The 27,664-nt window shown below is 43.8% G+C and overlaps 1 protein-coding gene across 4 annotated transcripts in view; it reads right to left on the bottom strand.

The window, feature by feature from the left end:
• Positions 1 to 27,664, bottom strand: part of IGFN1 (immunoglobulin like and fibronectin type III domain containing 1) — a 63,282-nt gene that overhangs the window by 21,600 nt on the left and 14,018 nt on the right. For 3 of the 4 annotated variants that reach the window (XM_055727992.1, XM_055727995.1, XM_055727993.1), the window contains exons 4-12: positions 11,950 to 12,090; positions 7,174 to 7,242; positions 6,563 to 6,685; positions 3,977 to 4,116; positions 3,629 to 3,728; positions 2,726 to 2,773; positions 2,060 to 2,105; positions 1,118 to 1,292; positions 413 to 526 (exon numbers count right to left, since the gene is read on the bottom strand). In XM_055727992.1, coding sequence (XP_055583967.1) covers positions 413 to 526; positions 1,118 to 1,292; positions 2,060 to 2,105; positions 2,726 to 2,773; positions 3,629 to 3,728; positions 3,977 to 4,116; positions 6,563 to 6,685; positions 7,174 to 7,192 — 765 coding nt within the window. In that variant the 5' untranslated portion in view covers positions 7,193 to 7,242; positions 11,950 to 12,090. Of the gene's footprint in view, positions 1 to 412; positions 527 to 1,117; positions 1,293 to 2,059; positions 2,106 to 2,725; positions 2,774 to 3,628; positions 3,729 to 3,976; positions 4,117 to 6,562; positions 6,686 to 7,173; positions 7,243 to 11,949; positions 12,091 to 17,248; positions 17,665 to 27,664 lie in introns of those variants that run through there. The other variant, XM_055727994.1, reaches the window with a different exon arrangement.

Genomic DNA, 27,664 nt, shown 5'->3' on the forward strand with positions numbered 1-27,664 from the left:
ACTACAGAACTAGATGGGATGTTTTACTTCCTTGAGATCTTCTTTCACAAAAGTGAATTGTAGTGGAATAACACACTCGAGAAGGTGAATAAAATCAGTCTGTTTTTCTTATATGAGCCTGAAAGACACTGTTAGAATTTCCTCTTACTGGAAGAGCTCTTGAAGCCAAAAGGATGTCAGTAACTGACTGTTTCCCCTCTACATGGATCTACAAATCCCAAGAGATATTCACCACCAAAGACCTCCTGGATACCCACACCAACACTTCTCCCCAGCCAATCTAGGTTTCTGCAGTGGACAGACAACTTTAAGAAGCTTATTTGCTCTCAGACACTGCCCAGCAGATCAAGCATTTTATGCAAGAAGACTTCAGTGGCTGCTGTAAGCTGGCCAACTCATCTCACCCCCTCACCTTCAGCAGATAAACTTTGCTATTACTATTTTTCAGGTCCATCTCCAGAGTGAACATAGCTTTTCCCTCCTTGTTGACCTTGATGTGTCCAAAGTTTTTGATACTGTGTATTAGCTGCAAAGAAAGATACAAGAGCCTATTAAATAAGGCTACCATGACAGAAGTTCTTAAATTGTTGAACTAAGGTGAAATCTACATTTTAACTGCAGAGAAAAGAGCTACCTCTAACTTCATGTGTATAGAAGAAACATCTGTAAGTTTCCAGAGTTTCCTCTTGTAGGCAAATTATATTTTATGTGCTACGTCCTAGTCATTCACACACTATGCAGCCACTAAGAATCCAGGTTTCTACATGTTCTGGTACGTAAAGGCCGGTTTTGACTCTCAGGCATATAACTTTTCAATTTGGGGTCCAGATTCTCATCAGAGGCAACCGAATACAGATTTTAGCATTACCCTATGGTCAGAATCCCCTGTAATTTATGAACGGAACTTCAAAAAAGTCAATAGCATTTTCATCTGCATGAGTATAGAGGTAGGACCTCTTTAAAACATTGTCATAAATCATTCTCTGTCATGCAATAAAAATTTCATCTACAAAGCAAATTTAGGAAGGTTTAGCCTGTTTTCAGAAGCTACTGCAGAACTATAGCACTCTGCAATTTGTTAAAAATCAGTGTTTTCAGTGGTTTCAGTTTATTTTACCTCTCCTTGTTCACTCTCCGCGTCCTTCCTCAGCTCCTGCAGCTTTCTCAGCATCCCACGGAAGTCAACAATTCCGTATTTCATACAGATTTTTTCATAATCTCTCCTATCTGCATGCAGCAACAGTTGCCAGACTGCTTCTTTGTCCAAGGGTTTTGGTTTTGGTGCTGGGGCCCTTAGAACCAGGAAGGGGAAAAAAAAAATCAAAATATTTTGACAGGCAACAAGATGTCTTGTTTTTCTGTATTTAATCCTCTTTCATCTCTCTCTCCATTTTTGTAGTTTACTTGGCCCTGTAGATGTAGACAAGAAAGAATGGGACTCTTCCAGAACAAGTATTCTGCATCTATGCTACAAATTCAATGCTGCCAGGGTACAGTCTTGCCCTGGGCTGTACAGGGCGAGACTAATGCAGTTGGCTGCATTGTTAAATTGTTGGTCACTGGCACACTTTGGCCCAGGCCAGCCTGCACTCTCTCCAGTAACTTCTCAGCACAATTTGGGATGTTGCACAGGCCAGAGATCATTCCCATTAGGCAATCTCTGAAGGGTCCCACCTGGGAAGTGAAGGGGTTTCTGCAATGTGCACATGGCAGTTTGTGCAGTTGGCCTGGGAGCCAGGGCTCAGTCCCTGATCAGCCAGAAAGATGATGAAGACTTGTCATTTAGGAAGTTATTTCTGAGCTAAAAACAAGAAAGCAGAGAAACAGATCTTTTAAATCAAACACTTGTGGTGCAAAGGAACGTACACCTCAAAATGAGGTTGATACCTGCTCTTTATCTCAGCCTTACAGACAGTGGCAAACAGTCTTGTTATGTCTCTCCATATTGATTGTCAACAATTTTGGAAACAAGACATGTTGCCTTGAAGATCTATGAAGCTGTCCCCTATCAACAAGAAACATCTTGGAAGTGTAACAATGGCCTTCATTAGAGGCTTACCGCTTCCTCAGCAGCTTCCTGAAGTCCTGAAGCATCTTCTTTAACTCTATTAAAGGGGAGCGGGGGGGAACAACAAACATTCAGATACCCAACACTGTAAAATACATCCCCAAAAAGAAGATAATGCAAAACAGCCACAGAAAACAGGCCATTCTACTACGCTGTTTACCCCTGGTGATTTTTTCACACTTTACAAAAAAACTATCATGAAACTTAGAGCCAGTATTCTCTGCCATACTCACATCTTTGAGTGGGGTTAAAGATCATCTTTTCCTAGGGGGCTTTCCTCTCTTTCTAGAGAGGACACTGTAGAGACCCACTATATTCCAGCCATGTTGTGTTTGATCCAGCTGTATTTGACATCACAAAACCCTTTTCTAGCATTAACAATTCCAGAATCATTACTTAGAACAGCTCAAAGCCATGTCTAAGAATGTCACTTTACCCAAAGGTAAAGAGCAAGCAGAAAGAGATGACAGAACATCAGAGTTCATTAACCCTTGTCTTACTTTATTCTTTACAAGTTTGGGGCAGTGGTAATGTGGTAGACAGAGAAGAATTAATTATACCACTCCCCAAAAAAAGAAATTATATCTAACTGTATATTTATATTTTTATATATATGTGTGTGTATATACATATATATATAGAAACCCTCTAACTTACCATCAGCAGGATGAACAGGAACGTATTTCGCTTTCCTCTTAAAGCCAACTGTAGTTTATAAGAGAAAACAGGGAAAACAAGCCGTAAATTGAACAAATTAACACTCAAACTAACACCAGTAAACCACTGAACTATAAACCCTCTGTATCTGATACCAATGCAAGAGGAAATCCTAGTCTGAATTTCCTTGTCAATCTGACCCTGACTCCTAGTAATCTCCATCTACGAATGCAATATTTCTGTAACAACCAACTCTGTGCTTACTGGATACTCTCCACAGTGGAGGAAATTTTCTGCCCTATGAAGCTTATAGTTTAAGCAATGGTATGAAATATTAACATCTTGTTTTAGAGATGGGGAGCCAAGGTGCAAGGATTATCTGGCCAAACACAGATAGTTTCCTTCTAAGCTTACGTTACAGGCACACAGGTGAAACGGATGCTTCCAACATAGTTCACCTCCTACTCAAGTAGATTCCAAGAACAGTTCCGTTATATCGTACCCACAAAGTCCTCATTTCTCTCCACTGAATATAAAGGGAAGCAGGGGACTAGGTCAGGTGGACACCACAGATGTCTGAAGTGGGACGAATCCCTTCCAAAATACTGATTTGTTCAACATCATAAAGCAATTATTCAGCCAATTCAACACTAAATCCAGAGTGTCTGACTATGGTCCAGTGCAGTGCCCACAATTTCTTCTCCCTTGCCTTAAGGTTCATACTGTCATGGAGCCACTAACATGAGGGGAGTCACAGGAGACCTCCAGTCCCCAGTGAGGGGAAAAACAGACCTTCACAGCAAGGATACTTAGACAATGCTCTGGGCACCCACCCCCAGAGGACAGCAAAGCAAACCGCTTGGGACCACAGGACCTCTGGAGGACAGAACCTGGCAATCCTACCTTGTATGATCCTGAGGCCGGCAGAGCATGCAGCTTCCCCATATTCATTCACAGCACAGCAACGATACAAATCACTGTCATCTGTAGTCAGTTGGTTTATCTTAAAAAGAGGAACACAGTAAAAGCTCACAAGTGCCGTGGTTCAGCTCACACACCTTCAGCTTCTAATAAAACAGCTACTAAATGACATCTCAGATCTTTCTTCTGTTCCCAGAATGATCTAAAAAGCTTAGTTTGCTTATCTTTGTGTTCTCAGACCTGCTGACATCTGTATCAGCCCACTGCAGGTTTTTCCTTTCCATTGCACTCTTGGTTCCATGAGTCCTGTCTGAAATATTTGATCTTTACCTGCAGAATGAATTCATTTGTAATGTTATTGAAGAATGTTTCGTATTTGGCAGGATCATCCATTCCTCCTCGCATACGTGTCCATTTCACGTCAGGGGTTGGGACACCTTTGACGACAGCTCTGAAAATGGCATTTTTACCTTTGAAAAGAGACAAGAAATTAATTATTTAAGACAGCTTGAATGTAAGCACTTTCATGTCAGGCCCCTTATTTTGTCAACAGACTGATCTCCAGAGTGAGACATCTGTTTTGTTTTAGGCAGAAACATTCTTCAAAAATAATTATATCTTTTTGTTTTCTCTGTAAAAGATGCCCAAATTACCAATTTAAGTTGCATTGAATGCCCAAATTACTGTGAGACATCTGCCATAATCTCCATCCTAACTCACTGTCTTTCAAAGAGATTACTTGAAAACTAACTTCAAAATTCACCACTGACACGTATGGCCTTTGCCTACGTTTTTATTGCACAGCCATGTGGCTAAGAGAAATCATGTACCCAAGAGAGCAGCATTTTGGTATCTTGGTTTGACTTTGACCTCCCTCAATACTTGGGCAGGGTCAAAAAGCAAGCAGTTATTAGCTCAAGTCCAGGCTGGGCTACCTTTCCCCACACCAGTAATGTCAGGGTTTGCCTGTATTCAACCATAAAAAGTCCTTAAAATGTGGTGTTAGCCTGCCAGACGTGGCTGCTAACATCCTGTGAGTCTCTGAAATCAGTGGTGCTATAGCAAGTTCAGCCTAGACTTGCTTCTGGCTACTTGTATGAACTACTTGTGCCACCGCCATGAAATGCCCAGATCCATTCTCGTCACGCATATATTCCCCTAAAGTTCCCATTGCCTCTCCATTCCTTCAGACTATTTTCTTTGCTGTGACCATGCTGGGCTGGATGCTAAATAACAAAGGACTTAGTGTGCTGGAGTCCCCTGTCTCTACAGTCACCGGTAAAGTTCACCTGTAAATAGTTGCAGCTCCTGGTCTCTTTTTCATCTGGATAAATTTGGATTTATTAGGAGGTGGAAACCAGAAAATACCCCCTCTGCACACTTCAGAAAACCCATTCTTAACAGACAACACTGTACCACAACTGGGAAGACCCATGCAGATTAGGGTGTTTCCCCATGACTCCCTACATGTCTTCTGTCTGGAATATCTTCCTTGTCTGCTAGCTTAGCACCACCTTGCACCCCAAACACACCAGGCTCAGCTACTCAAAGAGGCAAGGAAGGGAGAAGTGGATGGGGTTTACCTGTGAGCTCTCTCATTCACCTCTGCTTCCTAAAACCCCGAGTACACTGCAGCTGACCACAGAAACCTCTAACCGCTTTACCACTGCCTAGTACAAACCTTTTTTTTTTTTTTTTCCCAAAAGGCTTCAAAGACATAGGAAACAATATGAAACAAAACACAGAAATGACTCGTGTAGGTAAGCGGGAGTGTCACAGGGCAATAGGAACGGAGATGAGTTGTGACTGGGGATGTAGCTCAGGGTGGAAACGATTACTATCTTTCTTATGCAATAGTTTTGGTCTTCAGGTGACCAACACTGTTAAAAATTCTCCCCAGAAAGTCTTGCAATATTTCCCACACCCTTCTGCAGTCAACACCAAAAAACTTAATTGATGCAGCAAGCTCCTGCCAACAGATTCTTATCAAAAGACATCTTCCAACTATTTCTGAGCTTGCGGTACTATCTAATATTAAGGTTGTTTCCAACTGATTATACCTTTGCCAAATTTTAGGCATTCTGGCTGCAAATTCCTATCCTTGCCATCTGTCACAGGACACAAGTCCACAGCTAGGAGTATCAGCTAATCCAGGCACTGAATGCAATGGGGCAACGGTGATACAGAGACACTCGTGCCTCTGCACAGCCACTGAATTCAGTTCACAGTGACCAGCCTGGAGGCCCTAACATCTTGTATGTGAACTACGAGGAACCTACTGCAAATGAAATAACTTGAGAAATTTAGGCAGGACGGCTGACCAAACCGCCCTGGTTCACGCCTGAAACGTGCAATGGGAGGAAGGTGGAGGAGGAGGAAGGTACCACTAGAGGCCACTGCGCTCCTTCATAAAATCTCAATGGCTCGTGAAAATCAACCGATGGGCGTAACGACACTGAAAGCCAGGGTGTTCGTTAGTTGCCTTCTCTGTACTCTAACGATCCATACTGCTTCTTGAAGTACAGCCTAAACAGCATCTGCAGTCAGTATATCTTACTTCAAAAAGCAGTTAATTTTGGTGCTGAACACTCTATAGTAGTTAGTTCAACAGGAAAAACCGACTTTTTCCATGCCCTTAATCTTTTGCTGTGAAATACTTGGAGAGCTTCCTGCAGAATTCACAGGAATTGTTGTACACATTAGGAGCCAGATTTTGATCTTGCATATGCTAGCGAAAACTCGGAATACCTCTATCAGTACTGATGGCATTTTCATCAGTACAACAAAGACTTTGGCCACACAACACTTTTTTCTGGTATAGTCAAATCTCCTTAGAGACTAGCTTCCTTTAATTATGATAATTGCTTAATGAAGGTGAGATGGTCTGTGGCTTTGACTGCTCTTCAAGAATCTCACCTTCCTGCAATGTCAGAGTGACGGGTTTCCGCTCAAAGTCAGGTGTGCTGCATCCTTTTGGAATATCATCCACAAACTGGGTTATAACAACTCCTGGGATGGAAGATTTCTTGAAGGATCTTACTAGGAAGGCAAGGAAAAATACATTCAGTTAAGATAATTTGTCCTTTAGAAACTCTCTCAATCTGCATTGCCTCTGTGGAACAGTAGCTGTTCCTGCTATAAAGGACACCTGCATTCTAGTACTACAGGCTGTAAGCGTGTCCAAAGGCTGGAGCGTTACAGTCTGTGATGTTGTGCTGATTCATTGCCAAGCTAGGGCCCAATGGGAAAATCTGAAAGAGAGATCACAATCCAGGGCCACATCGGCTTACAGGTCTAGTGGCGACCTGGATAGAGAATGCTTTATGTTCTGTTATTGTTCCAAATAAAACTTCCGAATCTGACATGACAAAGACACTATTGCAAAGGTCAGCAGAACCTGATGGGCCAGTTACTGGTATCTCTCCTTGTGGTGGTGAAAGACAGATACCTACCTACCAAACAAGAAAAGCAAGTTGGGCTTTTTCTCAGGGGTACCCCGGTTTTCATTGCTGTGTTTATTCTCTCACCTGCCTGATGGCTTGTCATGGTGCTTTACACAGCTGCCTATGGTCAGCACAAACAGACTACAGGTTCTCCTGTGAAAAAGACAAATCATTTCATTTATTCGCAGATCACAAGGAAAATGTCAGACATTAATACTGCTCACTTCTGTCAGACATTAATACTGCTCACTTCTATGATACAGTTTGCCCTTCCTCACTTGCCACATCCTAGCAGCCAAGTTGAAAAAGGCCTGCCAATCAACACACCGTGGTATGCCTTTCCAAAACACATCATGACACAGTTCTGAACCAATGCAAACCAGGTACGAAATGGCTAGCAGGGCTAAATGGAAAACGTATGCATCTAACAGCATCCCTCTGTCACCTCTTCCATTTCCATGTCATCTGGCTTGCCTCCAAAGACCTCCTCTCATATTTCAGGCAAATATTACACCACATGGCACTCACGTGGTGAGTTCTGATGGATGACAAGAGCAGTTGCTGAGAAGAAAGCCACAGAAATGGATGTCTAAACTGGGGCATGAAGCAGAAGCACATCCTGATCTAAATTAGCTTGTTTAAATTAGCAACAGACCTGAGAGCAGACTATAAGCTACTACCTACTTTAGAAGGAAATAGTGAAGTGTGAACTTGGCGTTAACTAGCTATTGTTATAGATCACTCATGTGACCTCCTGCTAAAGGTGTCTCTTTCCCTGTATTTAGAAATTGGACAACATGTAATGTAACACATCACTATCTTGCAAGTGAACTGTGAAGGCAGATTCCTTGTCATATGAGAGATGCTCGGGAACTATAGAGTTACTGAAGCTCTGAAAGAGCAATTAGATTAGATTCCCATGTGGGATTAATGCTGTCTCTCTGTTTACCCTCTGCACTCCTTCAGTCAACACAGTCACAGAAGAACATGCAACTTTCAACAGTTTTAAAAGGCAGATGGACTCTGTCAGCACACCCATGGTTTTAATTCTGTTCCCTATATCAGCCATTCATCCAATCTAATATTGCCACACTATACTGGATGAAAACTAGGACCCCAACATCCCCTTGTTATATGCTTAGCTTGGAGTTGCATTAGTTGTATGACACTTGGTTTCAGCTAAGGGTAAAAGACAACTAAGCTAACAAAAATAATTTGTGTCGCATGTCCCATAGATAGGCCAAAGAAAGTGTAACTCACAGCACTTCTGGGTCAAATTCTGAACCAAAAGGATAAACTTTGTTTTTCTGTTAATCGGCAGTGGCAAACAGGAACGTAGACATCTCTCCACAACAAATCACTGGCTCCACTGCTGCCCTTAACACAAACCTTATTTTAGGGCTCTGCAGACTATACAAATCTCATAAATAATTGATTACTTGGAAAATCATTCTGTTAGCCTCACTGGCTTCAGTGGAAATGCACATGAAACAACAGAAATGGGAAATGATAGATGGGACTGTGCAAATGACAGCCAAGTCCTCTATGTCACCTCCCCGTCTGGTGTGGGTGACTTTTGCTGCTATACACCAAAACAAGAGTTTTACATTTCAGTGCTCCAGCTTCCATGTGCTGATATTTTGGCGTATCACATAGTCACTTCTGAAAACCATTGGCAGATGTTTTAAAAATTGCAAGTGAAGGGAACAAACAGCTTGTGGGAGGGAAAAGATGGAAAAGTGAAAGGAAAATACGATGATTCCAGGGCACCCTGCCCTGCACCGGGCAGGGCATTGCATAGCAAATGGCAGAGTTTTTCAGAGACTCTTGATCATCCTCTTCTGATGGATTTATTTTGTCCTCCAAAGTACTGAACTGTATTAACAGTGAGCATTATAATCCCCTATTGCCTTCTGTAGTCTTGTATCTTCCTAAACTCCTGAGCTGAAATGTCTAATGATTACAGTTTTCAGCAGACATGATGACTTGACATCAGCTTGCAACAGTATTCTACTAAGCTCTTTTTAGGTTACGCTCACATTTCTTCTTTGCTACTCCTCATGACTTCTCTCTACACTAGGCAATATTGACGAGTATCTACAATGAAACAGGAACATGGTCCAAATTCTCAGGTCCAAAGCTATCAAGAAACTTACTCTTTTCTTGTTACCAAATGTATCATGTCATACGGTTGTTCCCAGTCCAGTGTGACATAACATAATTATAACCTATTGAGAGATGAGAGATGACCATATTCAAATGTAGTTTAAAAAAAGAAATAATGATGATATATGCATCGGTGGTAACAGACACCACATATGCATCTTCTCAATGTACAATATGCCATACAGGCACTATGCATAACCTCCTGAGTTTACAGGGCCTTAACTATTTCAGAAATTCACCTGGATTAAAGATAAGCTGCTGTGACTCCTTATACTCCTGTGAATTCTTGCCTTCTGGAGAGTGAGACAGAAGCATGTTAATGCCACACATTGATTGCACAGTTAAAATAACAGTGCCAGGATACGCAAGAGAACATTCCTTCAGCGTAATTAATCCAACCACATCGCCTTTTCTAGTGTCTTCTATGTTAAATGAGGACCAGAAAATAACGTATCAGCTGGCAGAGACTCATTCAGACCCTTTCCTGCTTACTTTTAAAATTTCTGCTCCCTTCTTACATGAATAACCATGGTTTTTCTTTGACTTCAGTTCAATCCTAGACGAGAAATCACAGAATTTTTACAAGAAATGAAAGACAGCAAAAGCCTTCCAAAAATTACCACAGTGTAATTCACATCTTCACTCACAGATGCTTGAAACATAGGTGTCCACACTAAGATGATCACTGAGGTTGCTATCTATTCAACAGAGACAGACAAATACTTCCAAAAGGCTATCTGCTTCTCCCTAGGTGAAATGCTGCTGAGCAATATCCCCAGCACAACAGGGCTAATGCTGGAAGTAGCTCAACACTCTCACTCCTCTGAAAAATACATCACCCTTGCCCACCTAGCCTTTCACCCTTGCGTCACCCTTGCCCAGCTAACCAAGACTGGGCTATTTCCCAGCCCAGGCAGAAGTCTGCCTGCTTTTCAGCTGTGGAGACATTCTCTTTGGAGATGTGGCAAAGCTTCCACAGCTTTGAATGCAGAGCAGGAGCAAGACCTTGACTTGTAGATATTTCTAATCTACAAAAATAAACCAGATAGCCTGATGGCGTGGGAGATCTGCCCTTCATTTTGTCTATCCATCAATCTGTCCAAATGAGATAGAGCAAGAGCCCATTCCCTTTTGCAGTCTGACTGGACACTAGTGATAGAGCCATTAATCAGTTAAGTGAATAAGGAAAACATTTGGGACTCACAGGATTTGGAGGTACTAGTGGTGTCACACAGTTATTTATGAGGTTCAGACAGTGGAACAGACAGACAAGATGTGACATAATTGCTGGCAGAGACTGGTGGGCAAAATTAGCCAAACTTGTAAAGAAGTGACAGGCAGTGACTGGTTCGGACAGAGGTGATGGGTCCAGAGGCACGGGATGTACCACAGACATTGGCACAAGCACAGTAAATGTGGAGTACAAAGCCATTAGCATAGACCACAGCAGAAGACTTGAATCATCTTTATTTTTTGATTATATTAATGGCAACAGATGTACCATTCTATTTCTCTTTGTAATTCATAAAAATCAGGACAGTTCTAACACAACAAATATTTTGTGTTGGACACAAATACCAAATTGTGCTCAGTCTTAAATTCTAGCTGTGCTTTACACCAGAAACCCAGGTACTCACTAAGAAGGATTTCTCACTGAAAATTTCTCTTTTAGCTTTGGGTGGGCTTGCTTTGTTTATTTGTTAACTTTAAGTAATATTTTGAGCTTGAGTCTTCCCATTTCAGAAGATTTTTAAAGAAAAATCTCAAAGACTTTGGTTAGAACCACAGAACTGAAGGCCAGCAACTGCAGAAGTGCAACTTCATGACAACTTCTGAGCAGGTCACAGAGGGGGAACGTCACAAGCACTCCAGTGATGAATGGTCTTATGTAGAGTGGGGAGGAATGCCCAAGGATCAGATTTTGTGTGACTTATCCCTTCGGTAAATCTATACTTGACTTGATCTTCTCTTCTGCCTCAGGGATTATGAATATAACATAAGCGATTGCTCATGCTGTCCACAATTTACGTACGCATACACCAGATACTCCACAGCTATTTATTTATGAAAGTGGCACTGATAGAAAATGCCAGAAGGAGAGACACATTATCTATATTTTCTAAGTGAATGAAAGCAATTAAGGCCCAACAGTGGTGAAGAGGACAGTGAATTCACGTCAGTTTGGTGAAGCAGGTATGGGATGACCACACGACAACAGGTCAGTCTGTTCCTTTTGATGTCCACAACATACCTATGAATTCTTTCATAATTTACATGTGCATTTTCATACAGTCAATAAATTTAAAGCCAGCATAACAGAGCAAATACAACAGAGTTCTACTAAACATCCAGAAGAAAAAATAACATATCCCTACTTACTGTCCCAAGAAACAATGTGTCCAAGATAAAAAAAAAAAAACCAAACAACAGCTTTAGAAACCATAGTGTACCTGGGCCACAAGCCCTATGTTAGCTCCATGGGACAGTTACAGGAGATCTCCAACAGCCTGCCATCTTACTGGGGCAATCAACGTATGCTGTAGGAGACCACTCCTCCCAGAGCATTTTCAACAATTTTCAGACCTACTGCAACCCAGAGCAATGCCTACTGTGACAGTGAAGGTGTCACTTCATCCTCCCAACTCTGTATCAGCCCTACACAAATCTCAGCGGTGACATAACCAAACTCACTACCTTGTAAGTTGAACTTCGGAGATGATCCTGCTTGAAGTCAGCACTGTGTCTCCTGGCACCACGGTGGCTCTGTCTGTTGGCTCAGACCACAGAGCTCTTCATAGGTGTTCAACAGGTCTCTTGGTCACAGATATTAGCGATCTGTATGAAAGAAGCCACGCCCCTTATTAATCTGTTGTAAATGTCACTAAGTGGCAAAAGAAATGACAAGTTCTTGTCCCCCACACACCTCTCCACTCTCCTAGAAGCTAAGTCTGTGCTCAGTAGCTGCCAAGTCAGGGCGTCTCTATACTGTGCTGTGCGCAGTTGTAGGGGGCTTGTTACCCGCCCATGCCTCCCACAGCACCAGGGGAGGTGCAACTGAACCCCACTGCCTTTGGCAAGCCTCAACCAAGGCAGTGGGCCAACTTGGTCAGATGCGACCATCAGTCAAGGCAATGCTGGATTTCCAAGTGTAAGCTGGGTCAAGACTTTGTACCTCAAGGAAGGACAAACATTTGTGCAGATCAACGGCTTGTCCAAGGAAGGGACAACCTGTACATCCAAGTTTTGTACGACACACCAGTAAACTGTTTCTCAGAGGTCGTTGAGTCCTCAGGAGATCTCATAATTGCTTAGCAGAGAAGTAAAACCGGTGAACTATTGCATTTGTGTATGGGGCAACCATGCCTGGGCTTGGCCTTCATAAGTAAAGTCTTTCAGTCTGTGCTGTTCTGAGAGGTCTGAAAGAAATCCAGTTCCTCCTAGAACAGCTTCACCACTACAGCCAAAACAGACACCTCAATTCACAGTCTTTCCTTCCAACACAGCCACAGGCTGATCCCTGCTCCCATGAGCAGCAAGAAGGCCCCTTACTTCCATGGACAGGTTTACCCTAGAAGTGCAAGTGCCCCAAAATCTTTTGCTTCCAGTCTGCCCTTGCAACCTGTAAGCCTTTCTTCCTCTACTCAGAAAACTGACTTAGAAGCAAAGGTGCCTCTATTTAGTTCCTGATGTTCACAGAGATGGCCAGTCTGGGATCAAATGCTATCTTCTCCCAGCACCACTACATGCAGGCAACAAAGCCTACTCAGTCTGGGAGTCTACTTTCCTTCGTGTCTGGCTGAGAACTTACAATCTTTTTTTCCTTTGCATTGTGTGCCATACTAAATCCTCACATTCAGCTCTGAGATTCTGGCTCCAGAAGTTGGCAATGGAATTACTTTTGTCATGCTGACCTCCAGAACAAGGTTTTCCTCTGCTTTCCTATCAGGAGATTAGAGTTCTAAAAGCTGTCTTTAATGGGAAAGGGAACATAAAGTAAAAACTTGGTCCTATAGCTAGGACTCGTGTTACACAGGACAAAGAAGAACCACGAAAAGCACCGTTTCTGCTAATCTTAGAAAGATGATCTTTCCGTTTTGGTAGCAGTATGATTCGTCAGCTGTTCTGAAACAGCTATCAAAAACTTGTCCTTTGCAGGGCTGGGGATCACCATTTTAATCAACAATTTGAAATGTGAAAATGAAATTCTGGAGTAATTTTCTTCATTCCTTCTTTCTTTTTGACAGTTATTGCTGGTGACCGTATTTATACCTTCCCAGTGCAAAAGAAAACATGTTGATAGAGGAAAATGTGATTGTTCAAACTGATGCTTGGGCTAAAATCATTCCGTTCTACATCTCTTGTTACATTCACAGTGATATAAAAGTAGAAGCAATTCCAAAGTCAAATATAAACAATTTGAAAGTTAACAAACTAAGAAAATAAGACAACAAGGACTTTCCGTCTGCTGCTGGAAAATCCTCGCACTCAGGAGCAGACACTGTTTTCTAGTGGTGTCCCAGTGGTTTCCCACAACATCTTTCTCTGCCTGTTTTGGCCAATGATCACCCCAAGGACACTTCCTCAGACATTAGTCTTACTGGTCCGGGGCAGCAGTTATGTTACTTTGTTGACCAAATGCTTAGCCTTAACATTAAGTACCTTTAATAAAACCAGTTGCTACGCAAGACTCAAAAGACAGCGACACTTCAGGTAAGCCATAGGAACGCTCCCAGAGGAAGCATTTATTAGCTTCTACTAAAGGCTGATTTCAGCTCTCATCAACTGCAGCAAGAGCCGTCCGCGTAGCAGAGTTAGCTCAAGCAAAGGACCTGAGCCATCCCAGAGGCACAAGGCTTACTGCTGTTCCCCTTCCCAATGATTTTCTCCCCACTGAAAGCCCACAGCCGATGATATTTAGTCTCAAATCAAAGACATTTCTATCAATGTGTCATTTCCATCAATGCCACTTTCATAAATAAATAGCTGTAGAGTATCTGGTGTATGCGTACATAATGACAATTTAGCTGTTGGTCTCTGCCTGAACAACTGAGGAATTCCTAATTAGATAGGCAGTTGGGTCTAGCAAGTACCAGGAGAGCCACAACTCTGCCTGGTCCATTGAACCTGGACCTGATAGGGCTTTGACCTATTTCCAGCCCTGGTTTTACAGTTTTCTTGGCGGGGAAGGCAGGGAGACCTCTCTTACAGATGGACTGACAACTTAAAACCATCTGTGACAGAGCAGAGTCCTCCAAGAGACTGACCTTCTTCCATTTCACAGTTTGCTTTCCACCCGCCCACCCAAAAGTCCTGTTAACCCCTGCATGCCAGTGGATAAGCTACCACATACCACTGAAAACCTGCAAAATGTCATAATGAATCCTGGCACATTCAGCAGCGGTCACTGCTTTCACTGCAAAGGGGACACGTTTTTCCCTGGAAGCAAGTTCATTCCCCTAATGAAGGGCAGTGAAGAAGTGTCAAGAAGCAACAGCTGCAGGACAGTTATTTCAGGACTGAATCGAAAAGTATATTTTATCTGGAAACAAGACTATTCCCACTATTCCTGTCTTCTGTTTTCCCTGCAATTCCCTTCTTCAGCATATCAATATGAAGTCTACCCATTCTGACCAGTGACACTGGCACAACTCTTCTTATAGACAATTGGTGCCCACCACATGGCTCAGACAGAGCAAGAAGTGAAGAAACCAAGACCTGGTAGGTCCAAAAAGCTGACTGGACTTTCCAGTTCACTAACAGATGACCAAGGTCAAAAGTTAGTCTTTTACTTGAGTCTATTGGCCAAGCCACACCATTGCCCTGCAGCGTGGGGGTCTGGTCAGTCGCTGCGCTGAAGGTCAAGGCGATGTCAGGGAGGCTTTGGGGCAGAAATATTCAGAGATATGTAACAGGTCAAGGTATGCAAAGCTCAGAACTTGGGTTCAAAGGCTACTTCGAAATAATTGCAATGAGAACCCCATAAACACTGCACACACACAAAAAAAAAGTTGCATTCATTCAAGGATGGGAAAGGGCATAAAAAATGGAATAAAGGTCCAAATTCACTGAAGACTACCAGTTACCTGCATTCCTACCGCCACCCAGCATACTGCATTGAGTCAGGTGAGTCTGACAGTACCAATCTTGCTAGTCATGTATAAGTAAAAGGACATTTTATCATTCAGATCAGGCCATGGACCCGGTGGGTCACAGGAAGACATTTTATTTTTACCAGGAGAATGCCCTGCACCAGGATAAGGAATACTCACACCACACAAGTGGGTGCCGCAAATGAGTCTTCTGGACTCATAGTATTTTATTTGAAATATATGTGATGTACCAAGTATTGAGTACTCACAGCTCACTTTGATTTCAGTGGAAGAAGCTCATGCTCAGCCCAGTTCCTCAACATCAGCTCATCCATGTTGTACACTCCAGAAGAAATTTAAAGGACTATTTTAAGGCTTGAAGCCTTGGTTATTTTACCTCCCACACCCAAGATGCCACTCTGCCCCTTTGCTACCAGCAAGCTGAGGTCTGTCATCACTGTTCACGCAGAGCCATGATTAGACCCACTGCTGTTAGCTGGACTTTCAGACGCTGAGATGCAACTCAGCATAAGGAAAAGATTAGAATCAGGGTAACAAATTCAAGAAGCAGCAGCGCTCTGCTTTCACACTGTAGATTAGCTCCCTGCTTCCCACGGTGCATGGAATTCCTTCTATTCCCTTGGTCAGGACCGATTTAATCTGTTTGCAGCCATGACTGACTGGAGGGGCTTGCTAGCATGATCTATGATTTCTTTCTATCCAATCTATGATATCTTTCCCCTTACGATAGCTGCTCTAATGACTTTCTTACATGCTCCAATGCCTAGGCTGGCCAGTGTTGGGTTTCACTTACCAGACTCACCAAAGATGCGATTAAACATCAACATGTTACCAGACATACCACCCCACCAGTACTTTTCACCCCTCCTTGAGATACTGAAAAAAACAACATTTTAACCTGCTGTGTGCTTTAATGAATATAGAAAGTCAGGCATGCCTGCATCGCTTTCATTTGACCCTATATGGCCACTGGACTTTGCCAAATGTCTTCTTCTCTATTCACATTTAAATATACATTCACTATGTATATTTGAACCACTTTGCATACGCCACCCCTTGGCCATGCAGAGGGTTAATAAAGCTCACTACAAACAGCGAAAAAAAAAAAAATAAAATTGTGCTATTCAGATGCCACAAAAGACTCAAGTTTTAAGGCTTTTTCTCATTCCCGACCCCCCCTCCCCTGGCCCTGCTTCAAACTAGAGCACACAACAAATACCCCGCTTCTGGTTTATTTATTTGTTTCCCCAACCTCTCAGTGGCAACAGATGAAAAAAGCCCAGTCCTCGCATGACAAGCTATTTTAATATTTCATGCTCTAATGTCCCAGGAAGTTTGACACTGAAACAAACAGTAAGAAAATCTCTCTGAAACACCAAGAGTCCGCAGCATGTACCACCTTCCCGCTCTCTCTGCAGGACACCTGAATATTATTGTCGGCATTGTTCTAGTGCTGCCCTGCCTGACCTTTGCCTGCCCAAGTTAACATGGTGCCAGAGGACTCCCATCGCTGGGAATGCCATCCGATTACTTCTGAAGGTTGTTCTCTGTCAAACTCTCTCCTTATCCAGCACTAAATAATGGAATAAATAAGTGTCATCCTGAGACAGAAAACTATGCCAGCATCCAATGGAGAAATAACTAAAACAGAAATAATCACAGTGGAAAGGACAGCATCTCCCCCCTTTTACCCCTCCTTGCTCCAGGAATCCTGCATTTTCACAAAAGTGTTGCAGTGTCCCCCCTTCTGCAGTCATGAAACTAGCAGGGTCTGTCACTCCCCATCAGTCACCCTTCCCGCCTTGTGAAGGGGATCGCAAGGAGCTCGAACACACCTTGGCTCACAGCAAACACGGCTACCGAAACAGGTACACAGCACCCACCTGCCTGTGCCACCGCAGAGGTCCTCTTCTGCCCTGACAGCTGTCCAAGCTGCAGCTCCCCCCAGTCCTTTCTGCTGTCAGTGCTCAGTTGTAAGATCAGTACTGGGTCCTTGGGATCCTCAGCTGCTCCCTCCGTCTCGCCTTCTGCCTCCCCTTCTCTCACACTTAAATCTCTCTCTCGCCCTCTCCCTCTGGTAGGTGAAGCCTGTCACAGGGCTGTTAGCCTGTGAGACATCCAGATGATATTTTTTTATGGGAACCTGATGCACCTGCCTCCTATTCATTATTATTTCAGTCCATACCAGTAATGGTGCTGGACAAATTTGAGATTAACATAATTCTTCACCATTTCACAAGTCATTGGAGTGGTGCTTTTTCTGCAGATTGTGTTTCCTCTTCACAGCAACTCATTAAAAACTTTGACACAGCTGAATGGCTCTGGATGTTTTAAAGGAAACTGCAGCTTTATTGGTTTGAAACCAATCTCAAGAACAGCTAGGGTTACTAACTTCGGTCGAGTGGCCAAGACATTTAAAGATGAGGCGTCTCCAAATATGCTCCTTTTAAAAATAACTCTTTGAAGAGTTAGTATTACAAATATAAAGGATGAACAGAACATTTCACAGCACCAGTTCACAGAATTTATTAGCTTGCAGTTGAAAAGCATGAGCCTGCACTCCAGTGACATGGCTGAGAGCAGCCTCCGTTACCTGCATAGCTGTGCATACCCCTTGGAACTAAAGGTACCTCAGAAGCATTAGCAGGCAATTAGGAACCGTTAGGTCAGGCTGGAAATGGAGATCAGATGTACGGACTAGGTTCTGCTTATCAGGAAAGGCTTCTTCTGCTAGGAGACATTTATCCAGAGTCACCTGGAGCTAATCTAGATAAAACTTAATGAAAACAAAAGAGAGTCCCAAAATAAAAGAGCCTAAGGCAGGGGATGAAGAGGTTTACACACACAGTTTCCTCAGCTTGCAGAGGGTAGTGGGCACCCATGGACTACCCAAAGCTCTCCTTGCTCCCACCCCTCGTAGGTTTGCAAGCTACAGACATTTCTGGTGTTTCATTGCCCACATTGTTCACCTCAGGGACAGTCACACCTTGGGTGATAATGTCAGCCATACTCACTAATCTCAAAGGCAATCCTGCACAAACTGTGAGGGAAGGCGCACACAAGCACATCAGAGCTTTTAAAAAGCAGATGGATAAAGTTCAGCAGCTTGTCCTCTTCAAGAAATAAAATGTGCTTGTGGCATAGGCTGTACATGAAGCACTTCAAGCACTGAAACGTGGGCAAAGTCCACAGCCCCAACGATGTAACCTAGCCTGGAATCACACCAGCTAGTCCAGCGCCATCCAACAGGAGATGCAAGAATCTAAGGAAAACATAATTTTCAAAGGTTTTGCTTCCAACCACTTGAAAGCAAACCCACACACACCAGGCAACGGGCCTATTGCACCCCGCATAAAACTATACCTCCAGTGCACCAAGCCTCGGTAAGCCCTTAATTGTTAAGAAGGCACAGCAAGAAGTATGAAGATGAAGTAGCAGGAGGACAGCAGTTTTGCTTGTACTTTTATGTACTTTCCAGGAAATCAGATAACTCAAATGGGGTTATCATTCCCTAACCCTTTTACTTCAGATTAATCAGCTTTTTGAGTTTGGATTCTCAGTCCCTTGACATCACAGTGGCCAACTGAAATCTGCTGAGGATTTCCTACCTTGCCCATCAATAGCTAAGCATCCTTCTTGTAAGTGAGAGCGCTTGAGCTGTCGCACAATCTGCTGAAGTTATACTGGAACAGATTTAAGCCATAAAGTGCAGGTGACATCCCAAAGAATCACATTTACACACACTTGCAGTCAGCAAAACATAGAAGGTCCCATTTCATGTGGTAGAAGAGAAAAAAGGTCTTCTGCTGCAAAAAGCAGAGTACCAACAACCCAGGAGATGCTAAAATCAGTCTGATGATAGACTTGAAAATATGTCCCAGTTACCAGACCTCAGAAACCCAAAGGGCAGCCTTATGTAATGTGCTTTACTTAGCAATCCTGACACATCCCTTTCCAATAACCCACTTCAACAATTTGTACGCCTGGGTATTCCCTTCCCTTTGACAACCCTCATAAATATTATTTCCTATCAGACATGTGAGAGAACTCTACTGGAAACCCACCAAATACTATGACCGCGCTGACCTGAGGATGTGAGATTCCAATTGTAATTTCATCCCAAATTAGCAAGTGGTTATTGGTTGTCTCAAAATTGCATTTGTCGGGAATGAAAATTCTTTGCCAAAATAAGCCATTCAGATTTATTTACGACACAGACAGATTTTGTTACTCTCCCGCAGAGTATTATCCTAAAACACTGTCAGCTTGACCAGCTCTGGCCCTCTCCCCTTCCACGTTGCAACCCAGTCATTAAATTGTCCATTAGAAGTTGTACTGAGGGCACAAAAACCTTCACACCTCTACATCAAATGAGGATAAAACACGGAAACAACCTACTAGTGCATTAAGCCTGAGAACCCTGAACCTCTGCTGTGACAGACTAAGAATACAATCCACTTTGTGCTCTTCTCAAGCTTTATGCTCAAAAAGTATGGAGTCTCAAGGAACTGGACATGGACACTAGAGACAGTTGTACAAATTGTCACATCTCAGCCATTTTCATACTCCCAGCATGTAGTCTTGACAAAAGTGTCCCACAGCAAGGCACAACAACACTGCTTCAGACCCAAAGCACAGGCTCCACACCAAACCAGGATGCAGCCTGGCAGCAAAGCATCCCTCTGAGGGACCAAAGATCCATTTTGATTATGTTTGTCATCTCTCAAGCATCCAGCCAGAACAATACATCACAGTCCCTTCAGGCACCTGAGCATGTACAATTCACTATTGCCTTCAAAGGCCACACTGTGTCAGTAATCACTGGAAGTCTCGCCTCTAGGGAGGCTGATCTCAGGTACCCAGCTTCTGTGGAGAACAAGCCCATGAGCTGAATGACCTACCCAACAGCCAGGAGCTCGGCATAAGCATCCGGACATCAAGTGGAGGGTATGGTTCAAAACCAGAAACTCTACCAAGTAAAGTGCTGGGATCCCCTCAATTACCCAGGCCCAGGGTATAAAGGCAGACTCCCCTCTTAGTTGTCCTACAGCCTTCTGCCAAAGGGGCAGTGAGCACCTGTTAGGCAGAGAAGACAAGTTACTGAAGCATCCAAAAGCACTCAGAGCCTTCCCGGGGGTTCAGCTACAAGACAAACTAAGGGCCATCACCACCAGAGCTTCTTTTTCAACTATTGCACGTCCCTTTTCCCCACCCCTCAGCCACCCACATCCGCCAGATCAGTAACTGCATCTTCAGAATAGCAGCAGGAGGACATGAGAATGCCCCAGGTAATGTCACATAAAAAAAGATGGGCCAAAACCTAAGCAGCAGGGATAACCAAACTGGGTCAGAAACCATTCACCTCTTCCAGCCTTCTTCAAATGGAATTAGTATGTGCCAAAGGGGATTCACTGGAGCTCACCTGACCCAGAACCACTGACAGACAGCAGCCTGCCCTTGTAAGCTCTGATTGCTATCTGGGTAACCTGACCTCTGCCTGTGGGCACAAACCAGGCCAGCTGACACTAAGCAAGACGGTAAGTGTCCAGCCTACAAACGCCTCCTTGGTCCTGGCCCAAGGCAGGTCCGATATCACCCTCTCACTCTGGCTTGGCTGACAGTTGCAGGGATCCTGATGGCCTTGTGAGGGCTTTTACCACACCATGAAGGCAGCTGAGCTTTTTGCCCCCAAACACCCCGTGGCAGCCAGTTCTCTCGCTTGTTCTCCCACGTGATAGTGACCCAGTGTGTGACAGTCACAGGCCTTTACTGCTCGCTACCAGTCACAAGGCCAGCCCAGGGTCCTTAGCAGGGAAATACCTGTAAGAGCTGGATGCTGGGGAGCAGGCGGGGCTGGGCTGGTCCCCAATGGAAGGGGCAGCCCCAGCAGCAGCACGTACCTTACTAACCAGGTGCTCTCACCCAGCACCTGGTGCGGGCTAGCGGAGAGGTGATGGTAAAAAGTCAAGGCCAAGGTCAACCTGGGAAATCCACACAAGAGTTCAGGCACCAGCCTGAATACAGGTGCAACTACAGCAAAGGGCAGGAGGGGGACAAAGGCCCAGGCCTGAGTTTAAGTAGAGCTCCTGGGCCATAAGTGGAGGGTGTGGGAAGGGGTCCCATGTGAGGATGCTCAGGGCAATTAAGGCCTATTAGTGCCCTCAGAGCCCCATCCCTGGATTTCAGAACTTTATTCCTGTGACACAGCAGCTCGCCTAGGCCTTGCAACCAAAAGGGGCTCAGCACCATGCTTCAAATTCAGCTCCCCCTTCCCTCCCACCCTGCCTTCCCTAAATTGTCCTGCTTCTATGGGTGGTTCTGCTCTTCTGCTGACTTCTAGGCCCAAACAACCTCTCTATTCCCTCGGCAGCACTCATCTGCCCCAGGCGCCTTCCCTGTTCATGACTGAAGGGGATGGTGGGAGCAGAGCCAGGGGGAGGGGCAGGTAGCAAGCAGAAAATGCACCGGGCAATGGACAGGCAGTCAAGTACAGAGGTTTACCTCCCTCTCCTCTCACTCCCCAGCATATGACAGGAAAAACTGTACCATTTCATTGAACGTACTCTTCACTACTTTGGAACTAAAGAGGAAAGTCCATTTTTGTTAGGATATTCTGTTTTTCTGAAATTTTCAGACTGAGATGCTGCTCCCTTCCATGCTCTCTCAGCCTCTAGAATGAATCTATGCGATCCCACTTTAAACAACATGGCAAGACTTTCCACAAGGAATTTAATTTGGTTCTTGTGCCATTTCCTCACTCGAGTATATGCAGTGGATTGATCAGTGCTGTCTACACAACGGTCTTCATCCAAGTTCATCCCTGGAGGTACCTGCTCTTCACACTAATGTTGACTTTCTAAAAATTACTTTGCCTTTCAAACTAAAGCTGACTTTCTAAAAAGCATCACAGACAGTAATCTTTCTGTTTAGGATCAAAACTGCAACTAGCTCTTGTGGGAAGGTCTCCGTAGTCTTCAGCAAAATAGTTCCTTGCTAGGGATGTTCAATTCATTGTGCTGTGAAGCTGTACCAGCTGTGTCCCCAACCACAGGGCTCTCCTTTAGCCAGTTATTCCATTGACCCAGGGATGAGACAAGCACAGAACTGGAGGTGCCCAGTAAAGAGCATCAAAGAATGATGGTCAGACTGCCATGTGGCCTAGTGCTTGGCTGTGTTAGATGATGAAGTCACTGCCAGTACTTCAATGCTTCTGAAGATACAAGATTTCATTTTTCAATGAACATCTCAGTTTGAAGTGTCCAGACCTGACTAATAGGTCAGTACCTCAAGCCTTCCCTGACATCACTGGGATCACCTGGATGCACATGTCTTGGTGCCCACATGCTGGGAAGACCACTGGGATATAACGTACATGCATGAGTCTGAATGAATGAAATCATTTTGTTTTAAAATAAAATCACCTTCCCCTCCTTTAACATCTCACACTGAGTTCTGTCATCTCATTGCAATGTTACTCCCTATGACACAGCTAAGTTTGCAACTGCCTGGGAAAGGCAGAGCCTCCAAATAGGAACCAGACGATGATACAACATCTTGTGGACCAGTTTACATCCCGGTCTCTGACAGTCTCCAGGACGTACTTTTTATGTATTGCCTTTGGTGACATTCAGTTGCATGTGCTCTGTATTTTCCACCACCAAGCACGTTCTGCCTGCTCTCAGTCAGGCAGACAGGCAGGCTCCTGTCTGATTGAAGGGTAGAGGGACATAGTGAGCAGGTCACTTTTCAAGGCAGACGGATGGATAGACGCATCACTGAAACAGACAGGATAATGTCAGGGGTGCTGATACGTCGCAGCCAGACAAGAAGAGAGGAAAGGAGGAGTGGGTGTCAAGAGTCGGGTCCTGTGTCAGAATGGGTGATGGATGAGGGAGGACTGTCTTCTGGGAAGGGTGGCTGGGGCAGACAATATCAGTGCCAGGAGCTGAGCAGAAGGAAACAAGACCCACGAAAAGGCCCTGATTAACCCTTCATTTAGACAGAACTAGTCTGTGGCTCTGAGACAAACTGAACAGCAAGCAAATTGCTTGCAGTTTGGGCCTTCACAAAGTCCAGCATGTCCTTGTCAATCACTTTGACAGATTGAGTCCTAGATGGTTCAGAGCTGTCAATGACCATGACAGTGAATGGGTCATCGTCTCAGCCACTCGTGCTTTTCAGCTTCATTCAGCTTATTTTTCAGGCATATCTCATTTTACACTCACCACTTTCACTCCTCTCTTTTCACCCAGTAAGTGTTTCTACTTTGAAGGGGTTGTAACCAGAGCAAAGGTATTATTCCTTCCACAGTGACCATACAGGGGTGGAGCTGTCTGTGCAGCCCATGGTGGACCACAGAAGAGGAGAAACCTCACATGTGTATCATCCGAGATGGCTGGCCTGTATTCCTCAGTGGCACTACAACTTTGGACCCCCTGTGGTTCCTCAGGGCCAGCTGGGTCACGCTGACAATTCCCCAGTCCTTGTTGGGAGGAGGAATGCACTAGTGAGATGCTCCTCTTCGCCATCCTTAGCATTCCTTTCATGGCAATATTAAAGAACTTGTGTTAACACTCTGAACTGGCAACAGCAGCAGAGTGGGAGGCTGCTGATGCAGGAGCGTCAATCTGGCACAGAGAACAAGACTTCTAGCAGCCCAAGAAGACACAGAGAAAAACTCTGGAAAGCTTTAAAAAGCAGGGAGCAAACAAGTAAACCATTAACTGTTGCTACTCACCTTCTGCAAGAATATGAAGACACAATTTCTGGGCTTTGTGTTTATTAAAACATGTCCATCTTTCGAAGTATAATTTTAGTTCTCTGTCCCATACAAATACACTAAAAATTCAACTTTTTCATCCTGGTGTATTATTTTCCTATCTATCCATCATCTTCTAAGTGGCTATCTCATATCCCAGGTGCCCTTCTTTTCCCTGTCCTCTATTTATCCTGTTGGATAACTTGTATCTTCTTTGTAGCTTATGAACTTATATCTCATTGATAAGAACATTGAGATCTGCAGTTTGTCTTCTCTGGAAGGGTTTTGGCCTCCTTCCTGACTCTCTAGGTATGCCTGCAAAAATAGAACATGCGCATTGCTGACTTATGACCATATCCTTGAGAAATAAACTTCCTTAAACAACAAGCCACAGCCGTCTGAGGCAGAAGCCAAGATATACTGGCCTTGCCACATGCCACAAAGGTCAACAGACCCAAACTGCCAGATCAGACAGCGGGACAGAATGCCAGAAGCAAAGGACATATAAATCTAATGACTGTCAGCTTAACTATGTCAGCTGATTTCTGAGCTCAACCAAGAGGGTCAAAGGAGAAGGATGGTCCCAGTTTACCTTTACAAGTCTCAATGAACTGAAGCCTCTTTTAAACACAAGTAGTTATAGCAGTTCCTTAATTGTTTGAACACGCAGGAAATGTTCTTTAACACTCACCTATATGGTGTATCAGGCAAGAAGTCTACAGGTCCCAGGCAGCCAGTCACACCGACCTGGTCAGAAGGTGGCAGGAAAGCTGTGAGAGTCTACAAAGCAGCTGAGGCCTGTAGTGCTCTCTGCTGCATCAGCAAGAACACGGCCAGCAGGTCAAAAGGAGCAGTTCTTCCCCTCCTTTTCTGAGGCCACATCTGAAGTAGTATGTACAGGTTTTGGCTCCCCAGTTAAAAAAAAAAAAGGTCTGGACATACTGGAGTGAGTCCAGTGGAAAGCCAACAAATAGGAGGTTCAGTAGGGGGTTAGAGCCCATGAGGCAGACAGGCTGAAGGAGCTGGATGTTTTCAGCCTGGAGAAGAAAGGATGGGGTAGGTCTGAATTTCAATCTCCTGTGCTACCTAGGGTGGCTTACAGCGAAGGCAGAGCCAAACTCCTATCATCACAAGAAACAACAGACACAAGGTACAAGAGCAGTTCCAATAAGATGTTAGGGAAAAAAAATCCTGTGAGAGTGGTCAAACTCTGGAACAACAGCCCAGAGAGATCATATCTCCATCCTTGGAGATATTAACAATTTTACTGGATAAGCACTTTCTGTGTACAAGTACTAGGGCAAAACTGAAGGAACTTGCTTTGTTAAAAAATATGGAAACAGGTGAAGGGCTAAAAGAAGATAACAATCATGAATACAGTAGAGATCAAGACGAAGGTGGAGTGACAAGGCATATCAGCAAAGGCATGACCATAAAGAAAGAAGGGCAAGCAATACAGAAAAGAGAACTTCTGAGAGTCAACAACCATCTTGATAAACCATCCCCCATAGAGCAGGTTGGGGTGGAAGCTTCCAAACCTCAGCATGCCAGAGTCAGGGATTTAGGATTCCTGGCAACATTTCTCTTCTAATGGTCTTGCCTGCCATTGAAGTCTGTCATTAAGGCTCTACGAAAAATTGCTGACATGCTACAGTCTGATATCAGTTATTATTAACAACTAGGAAGTCCTAGTTTATTAAAGGAGTAAATTTGTGCATGCTCAGAGAGGATACAAGTTACTTTCATCTGCCTTAAGTGAGTAAGAGACCTTGCACGATCAGGTTCCTTTGACCTTGCATGGGTGTATGAAAACACCAATCCTGCCAGGGCCATTATGGCCTGTTCCTACACTCAGGACCCTGACTCTAACCTTCAAGTCTTTGGCATGGTACAAAGTCAATTTTAAGTGTAAAGATAATAGTTCAGCTATTTAATCCCTACATTGGGGCAGATTTTAATCTATCTGGTCCTTGAAATCTGTTGGTTTCATTTCATCTATACGTTCCATAACTTTCTGAGACTTCAGTCTGAGAGAGGCTCCAGCGGAGACACTCACAAATGAGAAACCAAAGAGTAGGGACCTCCACACTGAACACAGATATAAAAAAAATATTGGGCTTTTTTTCTGCTGTGACCTTAATTTTCCAGCGTACTTCCTTCACACCTTCTTCACACCTAGAGATTCTGTCAGGTTTCTTGTCCTGATGAGTTTGAGAAAGGATGTTTTAATAGTTTTTATGCCTTTTCCAACCTGGTTTGTTTTCAAAATCAGGATATGCTGTGTTCAAGAAGTGACAAATATCAACCACAGTAGGATAGTACAAATTCCTTAAAACAGTGAAAAAATCTAGACAAAAAAAGAAGATTAAATGGGTTCACTCTGCAGTGTTGAGAGGGTGAGAATGTGTGAAGCCTCAGTTTTCAATAATAATGACAGTGATAATTATGACAACAAAGCTGACATGAGAACAGAGGGAACAGAAACAGAAATTACCGTGAAAGCAGTGGAAGAAAAACTCCATGTGCAACTCCAGTACAAGCTGATGAAGTATTGCTGTTAGAAAAACATCAGTGCCAGCTTTCAATCTCAGTTTTTGAGGCCTACACCAGAATACGGGGAACACTGCTGTTTGTTCATATTCAGGAACAATTTTCTTAAGTAAGAAGGTGTATGGAGATGGCATCATGGGCTGTTCAAGGTAGTGAAGAGCAAGCTATATTAAAAAAGAATGAATAAGGTTAGTTTGTTCAGCCCAGCAAAAGAGAGAAGGGGGGAAAATACTATTAAATACCTTACAAAAGTAAATATCAAAAGGGGGGACAAGGTGAAAGAAGGACAAATGGAAATAACTGACTATAAAGAGGAATATCAGGAGATTTTTAACTATTAAATCTGACTAATACAGCCTCCTAGTTAGAATAATAAGGCAGAGCATCTGACAGAGTTAACAGAGGTTTATTTATTTTATAATGGGAACTCTGTGACACAACTTTCTGCCACTCAGATTCAGAGGTCTTTTCTAAGGTCAGGAGTGAAGTCTGGGGGGACAAATGGCCCGGAGACACTGAACTCAGAAACCCTTGGCTGCAGTAAATGCCATTTGGGAGTGACTTGCTGTACAGTTATTTTGGCAATTTGTTGTCCCTGCCCTCAGGCATTCTCTTCCAATAGCCAAATCATAGTGAACTTTGTGCACAGCACGGTAGGGCACCCATCTACCAGGCCAGCAGCACGGCAATGAAGAAAGCTTTAAGTAAGACAGTGTACTCATTTGAACTAACAAGCCAGCATTACACAAGCTTTAAGCGCTACCAACATCCAGGCCAGTGATGCCCTTAGAATAGAAGGTCCCAGTTCTCACCTGCTAGCAAGACCTCCACATCTTTTAGGTAGAAATCATAGTTTGGTATTTCATAGAGGCGGAAATACCACTGTTGTGTGTCTGTCTTCTCCTATGTCAGTTATAGTGGTGATTCTTCCATCATTTGGTGTGTAGATGTGTGTATTTGTGTGCATGCCTGCTTGACAGTACTTGATTTG

This window comes from Falco cherrug, chromosome 16, assembly GCF_023634085.1.
Source record: "Falco cherrug isolate bFalChe1 chromosome 16, bFalChe1.pri, whole genome shotgun sequence".
Classification (NCBI taxonomy): Eukaryota; Metazoa; Chordata; class Aves; order Falconiformes; family Falconidae; genus Falco; species Falco cherrug.